The 23,229-nt window shown below is 36.4% G+C and overlaps 1 protein-coding gene across 2 annotated transcripts in view; it reads left to right on the forward strand.

The window, feature by feature from the left end:
- The window catches only part of Rubicon (run domain Beclin-1-interacting and cysteine-rich domain-containing protein rubicon), a 357,235-nt gene that overhangs the window by 156,923 nt on the left and 177,083 nt on the right, over positions 1-23,229 (forward strand). The window contains exons 8-9 of one of the 2 annotated variants that reach the window (XM_090410954.1): positions 15,735-15,783; positions 21,449-21,508. In XM_090410954.1, the coding sequence (XP_090267080.1) occupies positions 15,735-15,783; positions 21,449-21,508 (109 nt within the window). The remainder of the gene's footprint in view (positions 1-15,734; positions 15,784-21,448; positions 21,509-23,229) is intronic. The other variant, XM_090410955.1, reaches the window with a different exon arrangement.

A 23,229-nucleotide genomic window follows, 5' to 3' on the forward strand; every position in this document is an offset into this window, starting at 1 on the left:
AGCAGGATAAAATTGAATTCATATTGAAAAGAATGACATGTAAGAAAATTTAAAGTGAATAAAAGTTGAGCAGCTCTCAGATGTGAACTGTAGACTAAAATACACAAAGTTCATTGAAAAAAAAAAAAGGAAAGAGTTTCAGAACAGGAATCAAACCTTGGAGATTCAGTGGCAAGCCTTGAAGAAAGCTCTGATCGATTCAGCCAGAGAGGCATGTGGTGAGGTTGTCTGCAAGGATAGAAAAATTAGAACTCCATGGTGGACTCAGGAAGTTAAAGAGGCAGTGAAGGAAAAGAAGAAAGCATTTCAAAAGTTCCTGTCAAATAAGTCAGCTTGTGCTCTTAGAGAATACAGAGACAAATGCAAGAATGCTAAACAAAAGTCATGGGAGGACTTTGGCAAGAATATAGAAAATAAATAACAAGAAGGTGGCAAAATATTCTGGAGGTTGTTGAAGAAGCTTAGGAATGAAGGAAAGAGTGCTGCAAAAGGAGGTAGAGATGGTAAAGGTGACATGAAAACGGGAGAAAAATATATCCTTGAAGTATGGATTAATTACTTTGAAAAACTGCTAAATGAAACAAGCAGTGGTGACAGCAGAGTGGTAAAAAAACACTGACCAGGCATGCAGTCAGGAATACATATCCATACTTGAAGTAGAAAAAGCCATCAGAGGCTTGAAATGTGAAAAGGCAGCAGGAGTAGATGCTGTTGGACCAGAAATGCTGAAGTATGGTGGTATAAAAGTCTTACAGTGACTGCACTGCATAGTTCAGAAAGCCTGGACAGAGGGACGAATTCCCGATGATTGGAGTAGAGCTCTCATAGTACCCATATATAAAAAGGGAAATAAAACTGAATGTGAGATTTACAGAGTATTCCCTACTGAGTGTTCCTGGCAAGATCTATGCAAGTATACGTGAGAAACAGTTGAGAAGAATTGTGGAAGAAAAGCTGGGTGAAGAACAAGCTGGATTCAGGCCAAATAGAGGCTGTCAGGATCAGATCTTCACTTTACGACAAATAGTCGAAAAAGCATGGGAATATAACAAAGATCTGTATTTAAGTTTTGTCGATTTGGAAAAGGCATATGACGAGGTGCCAAGAGAGAAGCTATTCAATACGCTACTGTTATATCGTGTCAATGGGACATTATATCAAACAATATTTAGTCTTTATTTGAGTTGTAAGTCAGCAGTTAGAATTGAAGGAAATACAGGAAGATGGTTTAATGTTAAATCTGGTGTGAGACAAGGATCTACATTATCCCCCTCTGTTATTCATTATCTATATGGATCGCATTATGAAGGAAAGTGGTATTAAACACGATATCAAAATTGGAGATGTTAATGTCACCTCTTTGCTTTATGCGGACAAAGTTATACTTCTAAATAAATCTGCTACAAGTCTGCAAGGTTCTATGACTAAATTGAATAACTGTTGTAATAGATATGGTATGAAGATCAGCAATAAAAAGACAAAGACAATGAAAATAGGCAGAATCATTGAAAATGTCAACTGTGTTGTGGATGGAGAACCTGTGGAACAACTAAAACATTTCAGCTACTTTGGCACGATTTTTAGTTAAGATGGTAAATTAAATATAGAAATAGACAACAGAATCAGGAAAGCTGGTATGGTGGGAAGTCAATTGAATAAATTCATATGGAATGAGAGAAATTAGTCGGAACACTAAATTAGCTGTATACATGACAGTGTTCAAACCAGTTTTAACTTATGGATCTGAGAGCTGGATCAGAAGTAAAACACTTGACCAAAGACTAGATACCGCAGATATGAGAGTCCTGAGAAAGATTAGAGGCGTGAACAGATGGCATCAATGGCAATATCATATTAAAAACGAGGATATTAGGAAAGAACTTGACATTGTCAGCATCCAAGAATGCGTTAGCAGAGCTAATCTCAGGTGGCATGGTCACTTAAACAGAATGGGAAGGAAGGAATAGCTAAAGAAGTTTTCTCTCCCAGGTTGACAGGAAAAAGACCCACACCAAGATATAGGTGGATTGATATGATAAAAATTGCCTTAGACGATAGAAATATAAGATCTGATAATGTTGGGGTCTTGACAAGTAACAGACTGATTTTGAGGAAAATTGTAGATAGGAAGTTAGTAATGATATAAATTTTTCATGTGGTACTATCATATCCTGTACACCCCTTGAGGGTACATGGCAGGAATTTGATGATGATATATATATATATATATATATATATATATATATATATATATATATATATATATATATATATATATATATGTATGTATATATATGTGTGTGTGTATGTATGTATGTATATTTATTATTATTATTATTATTTATTTATTTATTTTTTTTTTTTTTTGCTAGCTGTATATCGTAAAAACTCCCTAGGATTTTTTTAATTTTATTTCATTAGCTATCTGCTACTGTTATCAACTGAGTCACTCTACTTCACTGTTTTTCTGTATTCCTCATGGAATTGATTATTACCACTCCTCTGAGTGGTAATAATCATTTATGTTGCCTCCATAATGCCTTTTTCTCTGTATTGCATACTTAATCTCTTTAATTTCACACATAGTTAGATAGAATAAAAGAGGGAGAGGATGAGAAATTGCTTTGTAAGTTTGAAAGTGTATAATGATGATGATTATTATTATCATCATCATATTCCTGGAATGTGCCCTCAAGGGTGGGGGTTATACAGGATATTATAGTACTACATGAAAAACTTACATTATTACTAATTTCCTATCTACAATTTTTCTCCAAATCAATCTGTTACCTGTCAAGGCTCCAACATTATCAGATCTTATATTTCTATCTTCTAAGACACTTTTTACTGTATCAATCCACCTACACCTTGGTTGTCCTCTGAGTCTTTTTCCTACAAACCTTGCAAAGAACACTTGTTTTGCTAATCTTTCCTCTCCCATTTTCTGTTTAAGTGACCATACCACTTGAGATTAGCTCTGCTAATGCATTCCTGGATGCTGACAATTTCAAATTCTCTCCTAGTATCCTTGTTTTTAATATGATATAGCCATTGATGGCATCTGTTCAGGCCCCTAATCTTTCTCAGAACTCTCATATCTGTGGTCTCTAGTCTTTGGTGAAGTGTTTTATTTCTAACCCAACTCTCAGATCCATAAGTTAAAATTGGTTGGAACACTGTATTGTATACAGCTAATTTAGTGTTTTGACTAATTTTCTCTTATTCCATATAAATTTATTCAGTTGACTGCCTACCATACCAGCTTTTTTGATTCTGTTGTCTATTTCCATATTTAATTTACCATCTTCACTAAAAATCATGCCTAAGCAGCTGAAATCTTTTGCTTGTTCTATAGGTTCTCCATTCACAATGCAGTTGATATTTTCAATGCTTCTGCCTATTTTCATTGTCTTTGTCTTCTTATTGCTGATCTTCATACCGTATCTATTAAAACAGTTATTCGATTTAGTCAGGGAATCTTGCAGACTTGTAGTGGATTTATTTAGAAGTATAACATCATCTGCATAAAGCAAAATATACACAAGAGATGAAGTTAACATTTCCAATTTTGATATCAGGTTTAATACTGCTTTCCTTCATAATGTGATCCATATAGATATAACAGAGGGGATAATGTACATCCTTGTCTGGCACCAGATTTAATATCAAACCATCATCCTGTACTTCCTTCAATTCTAACTCTGACTTACAACTCAAATAAAGAGTAAGTGTTGCTTGATATAATTCCCCATTGACACATCTAACTGTAGTGTTTTGAACAGCTTTACACTTGGCACCTAGTCATATGCCTTTTCCAGATCTACAAAACTTAATTACGGATCTCTGTTATATTCTCATGATTTCTCCACTATTTGTCGTAAAGTGAAGATCTGATCCTGACAACCTCTATTTGGCCTGATAAATCTTACCAGGAACACTCAGTAGGGAAATACCTCTGTAATTCTCATATTCAGTTTTATTTCCCTTTTTATATATGGGTACTATGAGAGCTCTACTCCAATCATCTGGAATTTGTCCCTTTGTCCAGGCCTTCTGAACTATGGTGCATTCGCTGTAAGACTTTTATTCCTCCATTTTTGGGCATTTCTGGTTGAATTTCATCTACTCCAGCTGCCTTTCCAAATATCAGGTTTTTGATGACTTTTCTACTTTAAGTATGTATATGTATTCCTGACTGCATTCCTGTTGGGAATTTTCTACTACCATGCTGACACTGCTTGTTTCATTTAGCAGTCTTTCAAAGTAATTACTGCAAACATCTAGAATATCTTTTTCTTCAGTTTTCATGTCACCTTTATCATCTCTAATTCCTTTTACAGCACTCTTTCCTCCATTACTGAGCTTTTTCAACAATCTCAGAATATCTTACCAGCTTCTTGATATTTATTTTCTGTGTTCTTACCAAAGTCTTCCCATGACTTTTGTTTAGCTAGTTTTACAGAATGTTTAGCTTTCTTACATTTGTTTCTGTATTCTCTAAGATGCCACAGAAGTCCAATGACGGTACTGCGTCAAGGCGAGCTTAGGCCACCTTAAGCCTAAATCTATATTCTCCTTCTGATTCTCTCCCAAGCTCTTCAAGGAAGACTAACGGTTTGTCAGATAAGTGTTGATGTACTGACAGTAAAAGGAAAATACGATTGAAATCTGATGCCAAAGTACAAGAAAAAAGACTCATGCCGGCTCGGATGTTGCCCGGTCAAACAAGGTCTGTGTCCCCAATCGAGTAATCAGGGTTGGATCAAAAAATCAGTTACTGAAAACAAAGACAAAAAAATCAACCTTAGGCCTGTAAAGGATGGAATATCAACTGGCACATGGAATGTCCGTACACTCTGGGTAACTGGAAAATTGCATTTGCTTCAAGAAGAAATGAAGAAATACAGATGTGATATATTGGGTATTTCAGAAATGAGATGGACATTGTCAGGGGAATCAAATGGTAGAAGAGTTCTCTGGTCAGGAAATGAAAGTAAGCATGAATCAGGTTTAGATTTCTTGCTAAGTAACAATGCCTGTCGGGCAATGATAGGATACAAACCAGTTAGTGAAAGAATAATGGTTGCAAGATTCAGTGCCCAACCATTTAATATCACAACCATTCAGATATATGCGCCCACTGCAGAGAGCACAGATGAAAACATTGAGGAATTTTACAGGGATCTACAACTAGTAATTGATGAGGTGCCGAAGCAGGATATACTCATCATTGGAGGAGACTGGAGCGCAAAGATTGGCAAAAATAACACAGGATGGAAAAATTTGGATATGGAGAAAGAAATGAACATGGAGAGATGCTTCTGGATTTGCCACGGATAACACCCTGACTATTTGCAATACCAAATTTCAACAAAAAGATTGTTGTAAATGGACGTAGTGATCCGTCGATGGCAAACACAGGAATATGATCGACCTGATATTAATAGACCAGAAATGGAGACCCTCAGTTCGACAGTGCAGATCATTCCAAGTAGCTGATATTGATTCGGACCATAGTTTAGTGATTGCGAATATAAGACTAAAATTGAAAGGTACAAAGGAAAGTTCCAAAAAGCTAGAGACATCTCAAAACTAAATGAAGACAGGCTAAGAACAGCATATCAAAACATATTGGAAACTAAACTGAAGACTGCAAGTGAAAAACAAACTATAAATACAAGAGCAGAATGACTGACTACAGTACTAAAAAAAAGCAGTAGAGGAAGTAATTCCTGAAAGAGAAAAGATCAACAAGAAATGGATAACTCAGGAAACCCTAAAATTAATACAAGAGAAAAGAGAACTGAAACTTAAAAGAGATAATTCTGAGGCAGCAGATGAGTTATACCGTCAAAAATGCAATGAAGTACGGAAAGCAGCAAGATCTGATAAAGCTAAATGGTTGGAGGACCAGTGCAAAGACATTGAACAGTACTATGGAGAACACAAAACTAGAGAGGTCTACAAACTTATAAGAAATGTCAATAGGAAGTGGCAAACCAGATCAGTAGCAGTCAAAGATGAAAATGGTAAAGTATTGATGGACAAGACAGAAATCATACATAGATGGACAAGATATTGCAGTGAACTATATAAAAATCAACTAAATGATACTGCAACAGAAGTAATCAAAGAACTAAAAGCAATCTCTCCACCAGCAGAGATCTTTGAAAATGACATCTTGGAGGAGGAGGAGGTGAATAAGGCAGGCAAAACATCTCAAGAACAACAAGAGTCCTGGAAATGACAACATAATAGGCGAGATGCTAAAATATGGGGGAGAATCAGTTGTAAAAGAAATACATCAGCTATGTAATGAAATATGGTGATCAGGATATGTCCCCGAAGAGTGGAAAAAATCAGTTTTGGTTCTTCTTCATAAGAAAAGCAGTGCTTTAGAATGCACCAATTACAGAACTATTATATTATATGAGTCATCTTGGCAAAGTGCTGATGAAAATACTAACAGAATGCCTGAAGGGGCATATGGAGGCACATCTTCCGGATGAGCAAGCCGGATTTCGACAAGATCGAAGTGCAGTGCAACAAAGACTCGCACTAAGACTAATAGCAGAGAAAGAACAAAATGATATATTGCTGTTTTGTGGACTTCCAAAAAGCATTTGATAATATTGACCAAAATATAACATGGGCTGTCTTGGAATCTTATGGTGTGGACAATAAATTGATCCGCCTGCTGAAAGATATAAACAGTCAAGCACAAGCAAAAATCAGGATAGCAGGGTGAGACTGGAGATTGGTTTGCCACTAGTCAAGGCACAAGACAAGGGGACCCAATATCACCAATCATCTTCATCACACATCTGGGAAGAACAATAGATAAGATTAAAGAAGAAGGTGGAGGCATTTCAATAAATGGCATGAGAATAACCTACCTCCGCTTTGCAGATGACATCGCCCTGATTGAAGAAGATGCAGCAAGGCTGAAACAGACATTGCAAACACTATACACAGAAGGAAAAAGATATGGACTAAATGTCAACTTTTAAAAAACTAAAACAATGATATTTCAACAGCAGGAGTTACTGAACAGAGTTACGGTAGACAGATTTCAACTGGAAAATGTGGAACACTTCACACATCTTTGATGCCACATGACGCATGACTTGGACCCCAAAAAAGAGAGAAAAATTAGAATAGCCAGAGCAACAACTATTTTAAAAGCCATGGAAAAAATATGGAAGAGCCAAGCTATAAAGATGCAAACTAAACTGCGCATTGTAGAAACCTGTATCTTCAGCAGCATGCTCTATGGATGGGAGGCCTGGGTACTCCTGAGAGAATCTGCAAGGAGGATATTGGCATTTGAGAGGAAGTGCTATAGAAAGATCTTGAGAATAAGCTGGATACAGAAAGTGAACAATGAGGAAATCTACAGACGAATACAACCAAAAGAAAACCTAATCCAGAAAATAATCAAAAGGAAACTGCATCTATTTGGCCATATATGTAGAATGAATGATGAGAGAAAACTAAAAACGTTGCTGTTTGGAATAATTGAAGGAAAGAACAAAAGAGGAAGACCAAACCGAGAAGGGGGCGATGACATCGTCAAATGGTGCAGAAACTCTATACATGAAGTGAGTAATCTTGCACAAAATAGAATGCAATGGAAGAATCGTATCAAGATTGCAGCAGACACCTACGGGCATTGGACCCATGCTCGTTGATGATGATTCTCTAAGAGCACAAGCTGACTTAATTGCCAAGAACTTTTGTTATGCTTTCTTCTTTTCCTTCACTGCCTCTTTAACTTCCTGTGTCCACCAGAATGTTTAGCTTTCTTACATTTGTCTCTGTATTCTCTAAGAGCACAAGCTGACTTAATTGCCAGGAACTTTTGTTATGCTTTCTTCTTTTCCTTCACTGCCTCTTTAACTTTCTGTTCCACCATGGAGTTCTGATTTTTCTATCCTTGCAGACAACTGCACCACATGCCTCTCTGGATGAATTATTCAATGTTTTCTTTAGGGCTTGCCATTGAATCACCAAGGTTTGGTTCCTGCTCTCAAACTCTTTCGTTTGTATTTTAGTCTACAGTTCACATCTGAGAGCTTTTCTCAGGAATTTTTTCATCTAGTCTGGTTAGAAGATCGGAATAATATTCCCCGGTTATTGTTTTACCCTTTTCAAGATAATTATCTTATCCATAGTAATAAATCGATGCACAAAATCAGTTTTATTCTTGTTAAAACGCTCCAAGCACTGTTCAGAGATTTTCATACATGTGTGTTTTTGGTCTTCTGTAAGCAAGCATGGCACCCATCTTGCGCAAAGCTCTTTCGTTTGCAGTTCTTCATGCAAAATATATCCTATATGTTCTTTTGAAATGCCTATAGTTTCAGCAGTTTCATGCACTTTGACTCACCGGTCATCCAATACCATATCGTGCACTTGATCAGTGATTTCTGGTGTTACACTCTTTGGACGTCCTTCACATGGATCATCTTCAAGGTTGGTACGTCCACATTTAAACTCGGCAGCACATTTATTAATTGTCGAAAACGAACGAGAAGAGCGCCGTAAACTTTTATGAACTTCGAATGGATTTCTTTTGGCGTTAAACCTTCTTTTACAAAGTATTTTATAACTGCACTATACTCAATTTTATCCATTTCAAGGGATACAGACAACACTTTTGCTTCATACAGCTGTGTAAAACAAACTACTTGATAGAATGACTTGCAATTTCACATGGATGCTTATGACAGATGTACCAACTTGGAAAAAAACATCTTGCCGATAGTGTTGCCATCTATGGTCGAGGTTGAGAACTTTTCAGATCGCCCTTGTAAGTCTCATTGTTCAGTTCTCTTCTGATATTCGCCCACATCAGTCTACTTGATATCGACTGCCATTCAAGAATATTAGTCTCTTATTTAGGTTTGAATACTATGGCTACTCCTTCTTTTCATTGATTGTCATTGCCTGAATATAAGATTTTGTATTTATTGCTCAGAAAGATCTCACCAGTTTTTAGTCTTTTTTGTTTCACTCACCCCCTGTTATGTCGATCTGGTACTTATCCAATTCCTCAGCTAGCTCCATTTTTTTAGCATTCAGGTGCTTAAGGGTCAAAGCTGTATAACTGAGAGGAAACCTCTACATAGCCTTTAAAAGAATGTGGAGAACCAACCAGTGTTCTGACGTAATGTTCAATCCTCACCGTCTTGTGGTGCACCCTGTTTGGTATCTACCTAGCTGGTGAACGTATGAGGATGGGCTGGCAATTTGAGATTTAGCTAACCAAATTGTATTCTTATTGGCTTAAACCACAATATAAAATGATGGTACAACATAATTAATAATAATTATTTTAATACCAGTCCTACACATGGAGATAGAACCTATACGCACATCACTGCTCTGTGTGGATTGGGAAGGAAGTTTACTAACATCTGTCTTGAAGAACTAGAGATTGTAGTTGTTCGGGGGGATACTTCATCAGCAGGACTGTTTCATAGGACAGAAGTAGAAAGAATACAAGATGAATTAAAGTAGGTTTGGGATGTTTCAGTTGTAGTGAAAAGAGGTAATGGGCAGTTGCTGATCTAATTTTAATATGTCCAAGAAAAAGGGAAGGAATGATTACTGCCAACATTCTTCCACTTCTCAACTTGTAGAAAATACAAACATGTGATAGTGCATGTGAGATAGAGGTTGAAATAAGTCTGTGAAAGAGAATCATCTATGAGCTGAAATTCCTCTCTAGACAGCACTGTGAATTTTTAGGAAGATTTCCAGAGATCAAATTCTTTGCCTTAGACAGATCATTAAGAAGTATAAAGTATAAAATTAGACAACCTTTGGCGCATGTTTTATAGACTTCTCCAAAGCTTTTGTCAGATATGAAATTGTGGGAGGTAATGAAATTAATGGATTTTACTCGACACATTATCAAGTTGATAGCTAACTTGTTCACTGGGTAAGAAGCCATGGTAAGAACAAGTGATTGGATTTGCCAATTGGCTTCAGGTAGGCAGGAGAGTTAGGCCAGGTGCATACCTTCTCCTTAGCTGTTTAGTATCTATGTTGAGGACATCATGCATGTAGCATTAGATGTGCTTAAGACAGAAATTAGTGTAGGTTGCAAATGGGTCAGCAGTCTAAAGTATGTTGATAATACATTACTGCTTAGTAATGATAGGGAAGAATTAGGATGAATACTTAAGAGTTAATGAAATCAGCAACAGCATAGGATTTAAACTCAACTCTAGCAAGACAAAGATTATGGTTCTCAAAGAAAATATATGAAGCTTGTAAATAAAGTAGTGGCAACTTGTACACAAAATGTTGAAAAGTCTTCCAAGTTTATTTCTGTGATGAAGCATACCAGTTTCCTTCTATTTGATACTATTCAAGGATTTCAAAGCATGGTCAGCTAGACCAGATTGACCATTGTTGTGGACAGGAGATGTATTTCTCATGTTCTTCTAGGCATATCTCCTAGTTTGACCATAATATAATTTGCAAGAAAATTGCAAATTATCTTATTATGGTCAATCTGGGAGATTGCCAGCATCTGCCTAGAATAACACAAGAAATACATCCACTGCCCACAAATGTGATTATTCTGGTCTAGCCGACCATGTGTTTGGATACCTTGCAAAGTATTAAATGGAAGAAAACTACTATGCTTCATCACATCAAATATAAATTTGAGAGACTTTCCTGAATTGCTGGTTTATTAGGATTAGGCTGTTAATATTTATTAAGATTAGGCTGGTTTAACAAATGATTTGTTAAACCAGCCTAATCTTAATAAATATTTTTGCATGAAACTTCCCAAGATTTGGGAAACTAATTCTTAGGCCTCTCACCCAACAGCAAAGGCTAGCTAACAGCACCCATAGAGGACACTCCACATAGGCCTGTAGGCTTTTAGTCTAATTTTGTTCCACTTATTATATTTAGTGCTTTATATGTGCTTTTACAATTCTGAGTAATTTCATCTCTGTGAAAGAGACAAAATAATAAAATACAAATCTAATGAACTTGTATTTTATTATTCCTCTGTGCTGTATTTATTCTCTTCCATGTCTACCTGATAACAACCCCTGACTAGCTTATATGTCTCCAACATAATCTCCCCCCCTCGCCCTCTTTCTCATATTCATGAGGCTTTGCAATTTACATTCTCTCAATCCGTCTTTGTACTCCACATTCCAAAGACCACTGGCAACCTTAGTGAATTTTCTTTGGACCTTTTCCAACATATCCTCATCACAATGAAGACTCGGTGACCAGATCTGTGCACAATAATCTGTATGAGGCTTGATCAAGGATTTATACAATGGCATCATAACCTCGTTATTTCTGCATGTCAGGGTCTTCCGCAACATTGCCGTTATCTGATGTGATGTCTTCACAACTTGTGCATTGAAGCCCCTGAATTTCAGGTCCTTGTCCACCACCACTCCCAGATCTCTCATTTACTCTACCTCCTTTAAAGTTTGCCCCACCAAGTGTATATTTTGCATCTCCTCATTGCTTACCACATTTCAAACCTTACACTTTGCAACATTGAACTGACAGTTCCATTTACCTGTCCATTCATGCAATCTATTCAAGTCCTCCTGCAAGGATATAACATCTACTTAACTCTGCATTGCTCTCACCAATTTTGTGTCATCTGCAAACATAATGTACATAAGTAAGTTAGTTAAACATGACCTCTCCTTTACAAATCCATGCTGAAAGAATATTGCTGTTTTCAATCCAATTCTGTATCCTACGTCTCACCAATCTGTCTAGTACCTTTATCACAACTCCAGATATACAGATTGACCTATAATTTGCACCATCTTTATGCAATGGAAGAATTTTGCCTTCTTTCCATTCTCTTGCAACCTGTGCTAATGTTAGACTGTTATTAAACAAGCATGCCAATGCTACTGCCAATTTCCTGGAACATTTCTGTAAGACACTTGGTGATATTTCTTCAAATACCTTCTACTCATTCACAATTAAGCAGTCCCCTGCTATGTCCTTAACACTTAAGTTTCTCATGATTCCACCACAATCAGGATGAAACATGCTTATAATTTGATCACTGAATATCTCAACTATGTCTTCTGCAGCAGTTACCATTCTACCATTTTCATCCATTAACATCATCTTACAATGTTCTTTCTTCTTGCCTCATGCTCATGTCTAAAAAACTCTCTAGGGTTTTTCTTTGACTGATTTGCCAATTTCTGCTCATACTGCACTTTTGTTTTCCTCACTAACTGAGCCACTCTCCTGGCTTGTTCTTTATACTCTTCATGAAACTGATTATTACCATCATTCATCTTGTACTGCCTCCAAAGTACCTTTTTCTTTCAGATTTCATGCTTAAGCCCTTCATTCATCCATTTTACACCTACCTTATTCAGCCTTTTGAATACATTTACACATTGATGCTGTTATGTATTTCTTTGTCAGTTCCCAAGCAGCATTTATTTCCTTACTGCTCAAGTCCTCATTCCATGCTGTAACTCCAAGCTGTTGCCTAAGCTTGTTATAATCATCAGCAATAATTCTACATATATAAATTTTCCTCACAGAAGTCTGCATATGGCTAACCACAACCCAGGTGATCACTTCATCATCACTCTCACCAACTGGAGAAAAGTGTGAAAACCCCACTAACATTTACATTCGCTAATAATATGATCAGATCTTAATCTCTCGATCCTTGCATGCCCTCCTTTATATGCTGCCTGAGATAGTTATCTCTCAAGAATGGAAAAAATTCATTTTCCTTATTCTCAAATGCTATATCTTCATTCCAATCTATACTGCCATAATTAAAATTGCCCATAATAATTACCCTTCCTTTGTTCACTAATCCAAGTTGTTTATACATTTCTTCATCACCACCCTCCACATTCCCTGGCCTATAGCAACATCAGACTAAACATGTCTTCCTGTCAACTTCCATGTTACACCACACCGCCTGCCTCATAATCAGTGCCACTATTTCCCTCTTTCATGCCTACCTTTTGTGGACTTAATTCCCCTGCCATCATCAGCAGCACCCCCCTCCCTTCTTGCCCTTTCTGTCCTTGCAAAAAGTACTATATCCTTTCATTTCTATTCCTGTTATGACATCATCTTCATTCAACCATGTTTCACTTATTCCAATGATTTTGGGCAAATAAACTCATTCACTGAAACCATTTTTTTCTCATTTCAGACTAAACATGTCTTCCTGTCAACTTCCATGTTACACCACACCGCCTGCCTCATAATCAGTGCCACTATTTCCCTCTTTCATGCCTACCTTTTGTGGACTTAATTCCCCTGCCATCATCAGCAGCCCCCCCCCCTCCTTTCTTGTCCTTTCTGTCCTTGCAAAAAGTACTATATCCTTTCATTTCTATTCCTGTTATGACATCATCTTCATTCAACCATGTTTCACTTATTCCAATGATTTTGGGCAAATAAACTCATTCACTGAAACCATTTCATCCCCCTTATTTCTGATATTTCTGGCATTTGTAAACAAACACAGCCGTTCAACTTTAGGTCTATAACCAGTCCTATTCAATCCGCTGGTTGGTTGTGATTTTCCCCCACCACACCTACCCTTGCCTAATCACCTTTATCACCACTTACCACATATATCCACTTGGTCTTAACTTCCCCACCCACATCACAATATACTGCATCTCCATACACACATTCACTACTGCTTTAAACATCCACTCTCCCTTTGCTATGTTTCTCTGTCCACCTGCCCCCCCATTTCCCTGTTCCTCTTGCATTCCCTCTTTTCTTTCACACTATCATCATTTCCAATGCCAAGCACTTCTGTCTCTTCAATACTACTCTTCTGATCTTTCACTTCATCTCTTCTTTTCATGTCTTGCATGCAGCACACACTGTACTTCCATCTAGCAACACTTTCTCCAGTACATTCACTTCAAAGCCATTTAAATGCAACCCATCACACCTGTATAGTTCCATTCTTCTTTCAACACGTCATACATCTACAAACTTTACTTCCTTCTCACACAGCTCTGCTAGCATACTATTCATGATTCCAGCTCTCCATCTCAACTCATCATTGTCATACCTCAGCAACACGCTGATAGTCTTTCCCACTGCACTTGTTTCTTTCACTCTTCTGAATGACCCAATGGCATTCTCCCTTACATACTCCTTATGTCCACTTAAATCGTTTGTTCTCATGACCACCACTAGTTCTTGCTCATTTCCTCCTCATGTGAGTGCCTGAATTATCCTGTTCATTCTCTCTCTTGGATAGTAGACCTTACTGATTCTCTCATTATCTAATCCTCTAACCATGAAATCTCCATACCCTGCTCTCCTGAAGTCACTCGTCATCTCTTTTACCCTTTTTTCTTTCATTCTGTTCTTTTGAGCACTTTCATTAGTTTCCATTAAATATCTCATATCATTCTGCATGTTCCTCATTTTTCATTTTCAACAACTGTTTCATCAAATCTTGCATTCTGACAGTTTCATCTTCTGTCACTCCCTTAGCCTTGCAACCTCTCGTTCTGCCTCACCATACTTCCATTTCTTCAGTTATACTTTCACTCCTTGCTTCTGCATTCTTGCTTTTTCTAACTTTCACTTCTACATTCATGCATTCTTTCATTCCCTCAGTTTCAGTAGCTTTCATTTCATTTCCATTTCTTTCATTTATGCCATATTTTATCTTTTCAGTCTGTTTTGCATTCATTGCCTTGTAGTCCAATAATATATCTCACTTCCTATAAATCCATACCTTCCCTCATCTCCTGTCCATTCTCTCCACAAACACATCCCTTACACTTGGCCATACATATATATATATTTTACTCACGACATCAAATCAGTTTTGAAAAGTCTATTTCACTAATGCCACTTGATTTTTGTAGTGCTCGCCTAGTGACATCAGTCAACACCACATGGTTGACCTCGTGAGTGCATTGTGTTCTGTTAAATAATAAATCACACCAAAAATCATGCAGACACACTTTGTTCTCAAAAATAAATAGTACAACACTAAAATTCAAGAAATATTACAGATTATTACTCAAAATACACTTATCTTTTCTGGAGCACCTTTCCAATATTCTTAAATTATTATTATTATGTGACACCTCCAGGGAGTCCCAAGACGCATCGAGGGAGAGCACCTACGCTACCAACTCTCTGTCTCCACTACTCAATTCACCAACTACATGAACCGCAACTACGCCAATGCCGTCTACCACCAAACACCATCACTAGTATTTTCACACACAATCACAAGCATCCATGCCCCCAGTGGGATTCAAACCCACAGCCTTTTGGCTGGAGAGCAGATATGCTAACCACTCAACCAACCAGGTCGGCTATTTGTAATTTTAATTTTAAAAACACTTTAAAACTTGGTCATAAACCAGGTTGGTTTTATGTCTACTTTCTTAAACATTTGGGAACTCTCTCTCTAATATTATTAGAGAGAGAGAGAGAGAATCACATGCTCCTTTTTTATTTCTAAAAATAAGTACTTAATTACAGTCAACCTTAATTTAACTACGAAATTTTCACAGTAGTTTAAGGTTAGAATCTTTCTTTTAAACTGGAAGATATACAATTAGTGATTTAGTATCCATATAAAATCCTGTAATTAAAACAGTATGTTATTATTAAATGTATTTTAAAAATTAATACCTTAATAATCATTCAAATGCATAATTTCTAATTATATATGTATATTATTTTCCTATTAGAAATACAGATGTAAAAGCATTGCTATTCTTAGCGATGGCAAAACTGACAGTAAGTATATCAATTTTTTTTTGTGTGTGTGTGTGTGCACGTGTGTGTGTGTGTGTATTCTTTCTAGAAAAATATTTAATAAGCTTTTTATACTGATATCTCAATATTTGTCTCTCCACTGCCCATTTAAGTTGAGATTTATAAGCAGTTGTCCATTGATTCACTGTTTCACTTATAGTCATCAACATCAGGTTTTCCATTGAATATTTTGAGTTTCATCTTTAGATTTTCTCCAAAAACCTTCAGTTGAATTTTTTTGAGAAATCCATTGGATATTATATGAAGTGGTGTGGATGTACTTATGTGTAACTGTGTAGGTGGGCACCTTAACTTTTGTTCTTCTAGATCATGCTTCTGATACAATTATAACTTGTAACTAGTGATATTTTCCATACAATCAATATTCATGTACATTATAAATATTGGATAATTATTTGTGGTATTTATAACATTTCAAATCTTATTTATTATGCCACAACTTATGGGGTGGCCTAATTATGGAGAAGCTTATATGTAAGAATTACAGTGAAAGAATTCATTATCTTGGCGGGAACAAATGACCCGAGAGATGAGAAGTATTGCATGAAGGAAAATGTGAAAGAGCTATTGGAAGAAGCAAAAAAGGAGAGTGAGAAGGTGAAGTTTGTAAGTCTGCTTGAAAATGTGCTCTCCGATGAGCTGTGGATAAAAGGATGTAGACATAGGCCTTTGGGTGTATAGGTCTATTTCCCCATGTGAAATCCTCTAGATTATCTAGAGCAGAGCAGTGTTTCTCAACATGGGGCGTATGCCCACAGTGGGGGGGCAATTAGAAAATGTACATGTACATATTTATACATATTTATATTATACTTTTTCAGAACTCGGCTGTCCTGCTAGAGGGGGGGGAATCAAAATCTTTGAGACATTGAGGTGGGGCATGATCCAAAAAACATTGAGAAACACTGATCTAGAGGATTTCACATGGGGAAGAATTAATAAAAAGTGTGGAGGTAACTGCAGAATTAATGATATTGCCAGAAAGTTTGCAATCTCTCATAGCATTGTATCCAGACTCTGGGCAGCGTTTCAAACCAATGGAATGTGTTCCAGATGTTTGCTAAGAGGTTGCACTCACTCTACCAGAGCATGAAGACAGATTTTTGATTATAACAAAAAAAGTAATCAACACACCACAGCAGGTTTGCTTGCAAGTAGTCTCCATTCAAGCACTGGTATGCAAATATCTCGACAAACTCTGGTAAGACGTCTGCAGCAAGTAGACCTATACACCCAAAGGCCTGTGTCTACATCCTTTTATCTACAGCTCATCGGAGAGCACATTTTCAGCAGTGTTGTATCCATAAAAATTGGACAAAATGCTAATGGGCTAATGTACTGTTTACAGATAAGAGTTGTTTAAGGCTTTCCTCTGATTCTAGACGACACTTGATCTGGTATGAAAGATCATAGCACTGCCTTATCAATCAAGGTAGATATGGCTGTGCTGGGATCATAGTGTGAAGGATTCATTATGTGTAATGGATGCCCAGAGCTACAAGCGCTGGAAAAAGGGACCAAGGTAGATATGGCTGTGCTGGGATCATAGTGTGAAGGATGCATTATGTGTAATGGATGCACAGAGCTACAAGTGCTGGAAAAAGGGACTGACTGGTGAACAATATTGTAAAGGTCTTCAACATCATGTTCGATTGTTCTATCGTGCTGTAAGCAAACATTCATTTTTATGGATGTCTTTGAAACATTACAAGACATCCAAGTTTGCAACTTTATTTCTTTACGAAAATAGTTTCCTTCAAACACAATTCGCTTATCACAGCCTTTTACCTTTTATCCTGTTGAATACTACCATGTGACCCCTTTGTGCACGATTTGAATGTGTGCCTAATTTCTACTCAAAATTGTCAGTTGTACAAATTGTCAGTGATTCGTCTGAATATATAGTTGTAAATCTTCAGAAATAGTGTTCATCCTTAATTTTTGGACTCCAGTGTGTTAATGCCAGAAGTATCAGGAAAAAGAGAGAGTTTTTGGCATTGTTTAGTGCAACCTTGCCGAAAGTTATAGGCATTAGTGGGATTTGGTTAATAGCAGATGATGTGGTTACAGGATAACTACATCATTTGCTGTTAGATTGTAATGGATGTTGAATTTTCAAGGAGAATAGAGTTGATGGGGAGGGGTACTGATGATGATAGCAGTTGCTGCTATAGGCCAGGGAGTACCAGGTATGATGTGGAAGGCATGCATCAGCAGATTTGTACAATGAGTGCAAGATGAGTAATTATTATGTGGAGCTTAAACTTTGGAGACATGGGTTGGAAGGAGGAAAGATCACATGACAAGTAGGAAATGGAATTTATACATTTACTGACAGTTAATTATTTGAAGCAGAGTGTGATGAAGGGGACTTGGGGGATCTTATTACAAGATCACAAGATCTGTCCATAACTAAAGTGGCTACATTGCCTCCGAATTGGGAAAGTGATTATGTGGTATTTGACTTGGAAGGTCGCAAAACATGTGAAAATCCCATTAAGAAGAGGTATATAAGGAACTACAAAGCAGTGGATTATGATACACTTAGGAGGCAGCTTGAATATCAGTACCATGGCCTAATGATATGCAAGGGAAATAATTGTTGCAAGTTTTTCCACTTGGTTATACTGTAAATTCAGGATACCAAGAAATTATATGCTTGGTTTTAGTAATAAGGTGCGACACCTTTTGGCTACTTGTATATGAAAATATAACTTCTGCATTACTTCAACCTTAGTATCACCTATGGGTCTGGCTCCCACTGATGAGACATCAATAAAGGTCGAAACCGGCCTGGGTACTGACCCTTCCCATAATGCATAGCATTATACATGTCCATAAGGATATGTGCCTTGCATTATGGGTTACTAAGGCGAGTGAAGTCATTAGCTTCTTTATACGAGTTGCCCCAGTCCTGAAAAATATAGTTCAGGCAACTTGTTTACTTACATTTGGATAAAGGATTAAACCAGGAATATAATTTCTTGGTATCTTGAATTTATCTGCAAGGGAAGGATGTTCATAGCAAATGGGAGATAGACAAGGGGCATCTGGAGGAAAGCATTATCACACTGTATATCCAAGGTTAGGAGTTAGATGGATGAGTGGTATTATTAAGCATGAGCTGCAAACAAAGAAAATGTTGTGAAGTGTACATAGGAGAAAGGTGACCAGCTAACTCATAAACAGTACATGGAGCAGTCAAGAAAAGTGACTAACACAGTAAAGAAAGCAAAATCCAAATGCAAATACAACTGTGGGATTGGATGGGATTTTGGCTTGCATTTTATGAGAATGTGCATAGGAACTGGTGATTCCTTTGATGAGGCTGTTTAAGTCTCAGCTCTAGCAAAGTCCCAAGAGAGTGCAAAATAATTCCTTTACCTAAAGGAGGATCTAAGTGGTAGTAGCTAATTATAGACCAATTAATATCTCGGGAGTGATGCTAAAAGTGTTGGGTAGGGTAATAATTAACCAAGGTGATGTAGAGAGCTGCAGAATGATTTAAATAGACTGACAGTATAGGCAAAACATAATGGATATCAATTTAATGTGGAAAAGGTAAAGTTATGCATTTTGAGATATAAAGATTGCAAGCTGTGTGCTACATTGAGTGAACTGTATTCCAGGAAATTGAATATTGCTAATATAGCTGGGATAGTTCACAGGATTACTTGATTAAAGAGCACTCTAATAAGCAGGGATAAGGGTGTTATCATTCCTCTTTATAAAGCCTTGATATGACCACCTCTAGATTACTGTGCTCAGGTCTGGTCACCTGGGTTTTTTGGGGTTGAGGAAGTTGTAGGAGGATCCAGAGGTGATTGACAAGATGGTGAGTGGTCTGTGGAATGCTCCCTATGAAGATAGATTGAGGGTCTGTGAATTGCAGAAGTTGAGTAATAGGCAAAATAAAAAAAATAAGGGGAGGGGGATATGATATAAACATTTAAAGTTACTTATACGATTAATGCAGGGAAAATGTTTCAGTACTTGGCTAGAGGGGCAGAACAAGAGGTCATCCTTGGAATTTGGGTAAGAGTTCTTAGCAAGGACATGTAGACTAGATTTTTCACTTAGAGAGTGGTGAATAGTTTGGAATGGGTTGCCTGGGTCATTTGTGAGTGCTTTTTATAGTTTGGATCTTTCATGATGAGTCTTAGGACTCCATGGAGGGGACTGTGCAATAGTAATAATAATAATCTTTGTTATTTATAAGCATTTATGTATAAAAATTTTTTCCTGACATTCTTTTAAAATGTTTTAGCACTTTTCCTTTGATAAAAAAATCTTTTTGTTATCCATTTATTCTTTTCGTGTGTGTGTCCTTAATGAGATAACAGAATGTCTGTAATTTTTCTGAAATTTATTTGTAAAACAATGCATTGACATATTTAAATGCAGTATTAAGATTTTTGGTAAAGCTTCTCTGAAGCAAATGTTTATAAACTTATTTATTGAAAATTAAACGTATAATGAAAGTCGAAAGTTTTTGAAACTGCAATCACTTTTTTGTATTCTTAAGTTATTAATTTTGTGACTTCTGAGTTTCTTTCGCATACATAAATTATATTTTATATACGTACATGTATTACAATTCATCTGTGCAAATTCACTTTATTACATCAAGCCTATAGAACTATTTTGCATTAGTTCTATAGGACCAACATTAGTCTTATGAGAACCAAAAAAACCTCTCACTGTTGCAAACAGTGAAAGCACAAAGCCTTCCCAACAAATGACAATATAGAGTAATCCTGTGGGAAGTACTGCATAAAATTTATTTGTATTTTGTACTAATACTAGAAAATCAAAGAAAGGAGAAAGCTGAGGGTAGGAAGCACACAAAACAACAATAACAACATGGAAAAGTACAAAGGCAAAGAGTAATGGAATAAGGAAGGACACAAGTGATGATCAACAGTCTACATTAGTCATCATGAGAAAAGGGAGGATGTGATTGGCACAGCTGGTGTGAAGAAGCTAGTTTTCTAGTTGGGCAGACACCTAATAATGCACATTAGGTCGCTGTTCAGTTAGCAAGTTGATTTGTTTATACTAGCTGTGCCACTCACTTTGCTGATTAATTCAGGCAGCTAGCTAGCTGTTCATGACTTGTCCCCTCTCCTATTTGAAGGCGGCCAATTATAAAATTGACTGACTGCTTAAGCTTTCAGATTATTTTTGATTTTAATGGTATAGACTGTACATATTTAGTTCACTACATTGATCTCAGTTAAGTGACATTAATAAGGTAATATAATTTTTCAGAATTTAAACATTAATTCTGAATTTAAATTTTTTATTTCATACTCTTATAATTCTTTCTTATATATCTCATTATTTTTTTGTTTTGTGCTGTTGTTTTGTATGTATGGATCATACCATTTCTTTGTATTCTGTCATCAGTTAAAATTTCCTATCATTTCATTTGTTGTATTTCCTGGGAATAGAGTGGTGGGGTTGGTCATTTTTCTCCTTCATTATAGCCATCCTTATATTGCAACCAACTATTTCTCTGTTTCCCAGGGATTTGTTATAGTGAACATGTACTGTAATTTACATATCTTTCTGAAAATTGTGCTCATATGTTTTAGGAAAGACTGAATTCCTTTTTTTCTTTCAGCAGCTAGTCCAAGTGTTTCATCGCCATTCAGTTCATCACATTCTTCAGGTTCTGGTCCAGGTAAGTGTTTTACTTTAATCTGAATAACAGTTTTTTGTATGTATCTGAACGAAGCATTTAGAAAAAATTTTGTTTAATCAGGTTTCTCAGTAATCTATACCTTGTTTCATACAGTACTGATGTTGAGCAATTTTGCAACCTTTATAAGTTGGTTTGTCATTTTAAAAAAACTTTTCTCTTAAAGTAGACTGTTACAGAATTAGTTTTTTCTGACTTTTATTTTATTATTCAATGTATGTCATCATGCAATACACTCATATTGCAACACCAAACTAAAAACAGTAATCACTTAAAGGAGATAAATATTCATTATTGTTTTATTGACAAATGGTAAAGTAATTTCTTCTTTCTGAGAGCTTCAGATACTTCCAGGAGCTTTTATTATTATTAATATTTCACTGGTCTGACAACTATTTTGAACTGTTAGTTCTCAATAATTACAGCACAGCTTATTTTAATTATTGCAAAATAATGTTTACAAGGGCAAACATTGTGTTTGCCACTTGATGATACAACAAATAATGGATATATATTATTCTCTCTTTTAATAGTTTTCAATGTCAAAACCTTTTTTTTTGGCTCTTCACATGCAAGTCAGCTTTGTTTTGGGTTGTCATAGCTCTGAAAGTAACATATATGAATAAAATTTGAACTTTAAGAATTCTCTGCTAGAAGGCCACAAATATCAAATTTCCTTTCAAAATGTTGAGCACATGTGAGCAGCAAATTAATTATGCATTTTATAAGAATTATTTGTTTTGTACACTTCAAAACATGAAAACTGTTAGCTTTCGTGTACTTTGTTTTTAGCTTATTAAAATTTCTCTGCATCTTTTGTTGCCATGAGTTATTCCTTTTCAAGAAGTTCCTAAAATATTTTTTTGTTGAACCCTTTCTAGCTAGTGCCAAAATCACACATCAGGAATATTTTCCAACTACATGCCATTTATATAATTGAAAAAAATTTGTACTGGAATTAGCCACATGGAAACAAGGAAAAACTGTTTATCAACTTAACTAGGTTCTCATTCCTCGTGGGATGCTTCTTCAGGAGAAAAAATATATGTATATAAATTGAGATGTTAAAATCAGAGCCAATTGTAGCATCCAGACAACAGAATAAGATGGTTAAATGGTTAAGCAGTTGATGACATTAAAAGCATGATACTGATCATATCCAAGTCTGTAATTCCTGTTTGATGAGAGAGGACCTAACCTAGTTTAATATGAGTTCTTGATTTTTATTGCATGGTAAACAACATGGATGCCTAACATTTCAAAAACCTCCCTGAAATTTCTGATATGAGATATCATCTGTTATCTTTCCCAATTTGATGCCAGAACACCTGATTATCATCATTTGCTTTGTGGAAAGCAAGACTCAAGTGATATTTTCTTTGCTTATTGACATGTTCTTCCCCTTTGGATTCAATAAGCAAAGAAACATCACATGAGGCTTGCTTTCCACAAAACAAAAGAAGATAATCTGGTGCTCTGGCAGCAGATTGAGATAGATAACAGAGGCTATCTCATATCTCTTGACATATTCTGCCCTTTAGGTTCCCTTTCATGTGAGGTACCTGTTTGTGGTGGAGGAGACCTCCCAGTGATGGTACTGGCCCCTTTTCATTCCCCTCTTTACTTTTCTTCACATATTCTTGGCTCTACTTCTCCTGAGTCTTTTTTTACTATCCTGTCTTATCTTCCAGACCACCATCACT

This window comes from Typopeltis vanoorti, chromosome 21 (genome assembly GCF_054136105.1).
Source record: "Typopeltis vanoorti isolate ZY-2024b chromosome 21, IOZ_Tvanoo_1.0, whole genome shotgun sequence".
Taxonomy (NCBI): domain Eukaryota; kingdom Metazoa; phylum Arthropoda; class Arachnida; order Uropygi; family Thelyphonidae; genus Typopeltis; species Typopeltis vanoorti.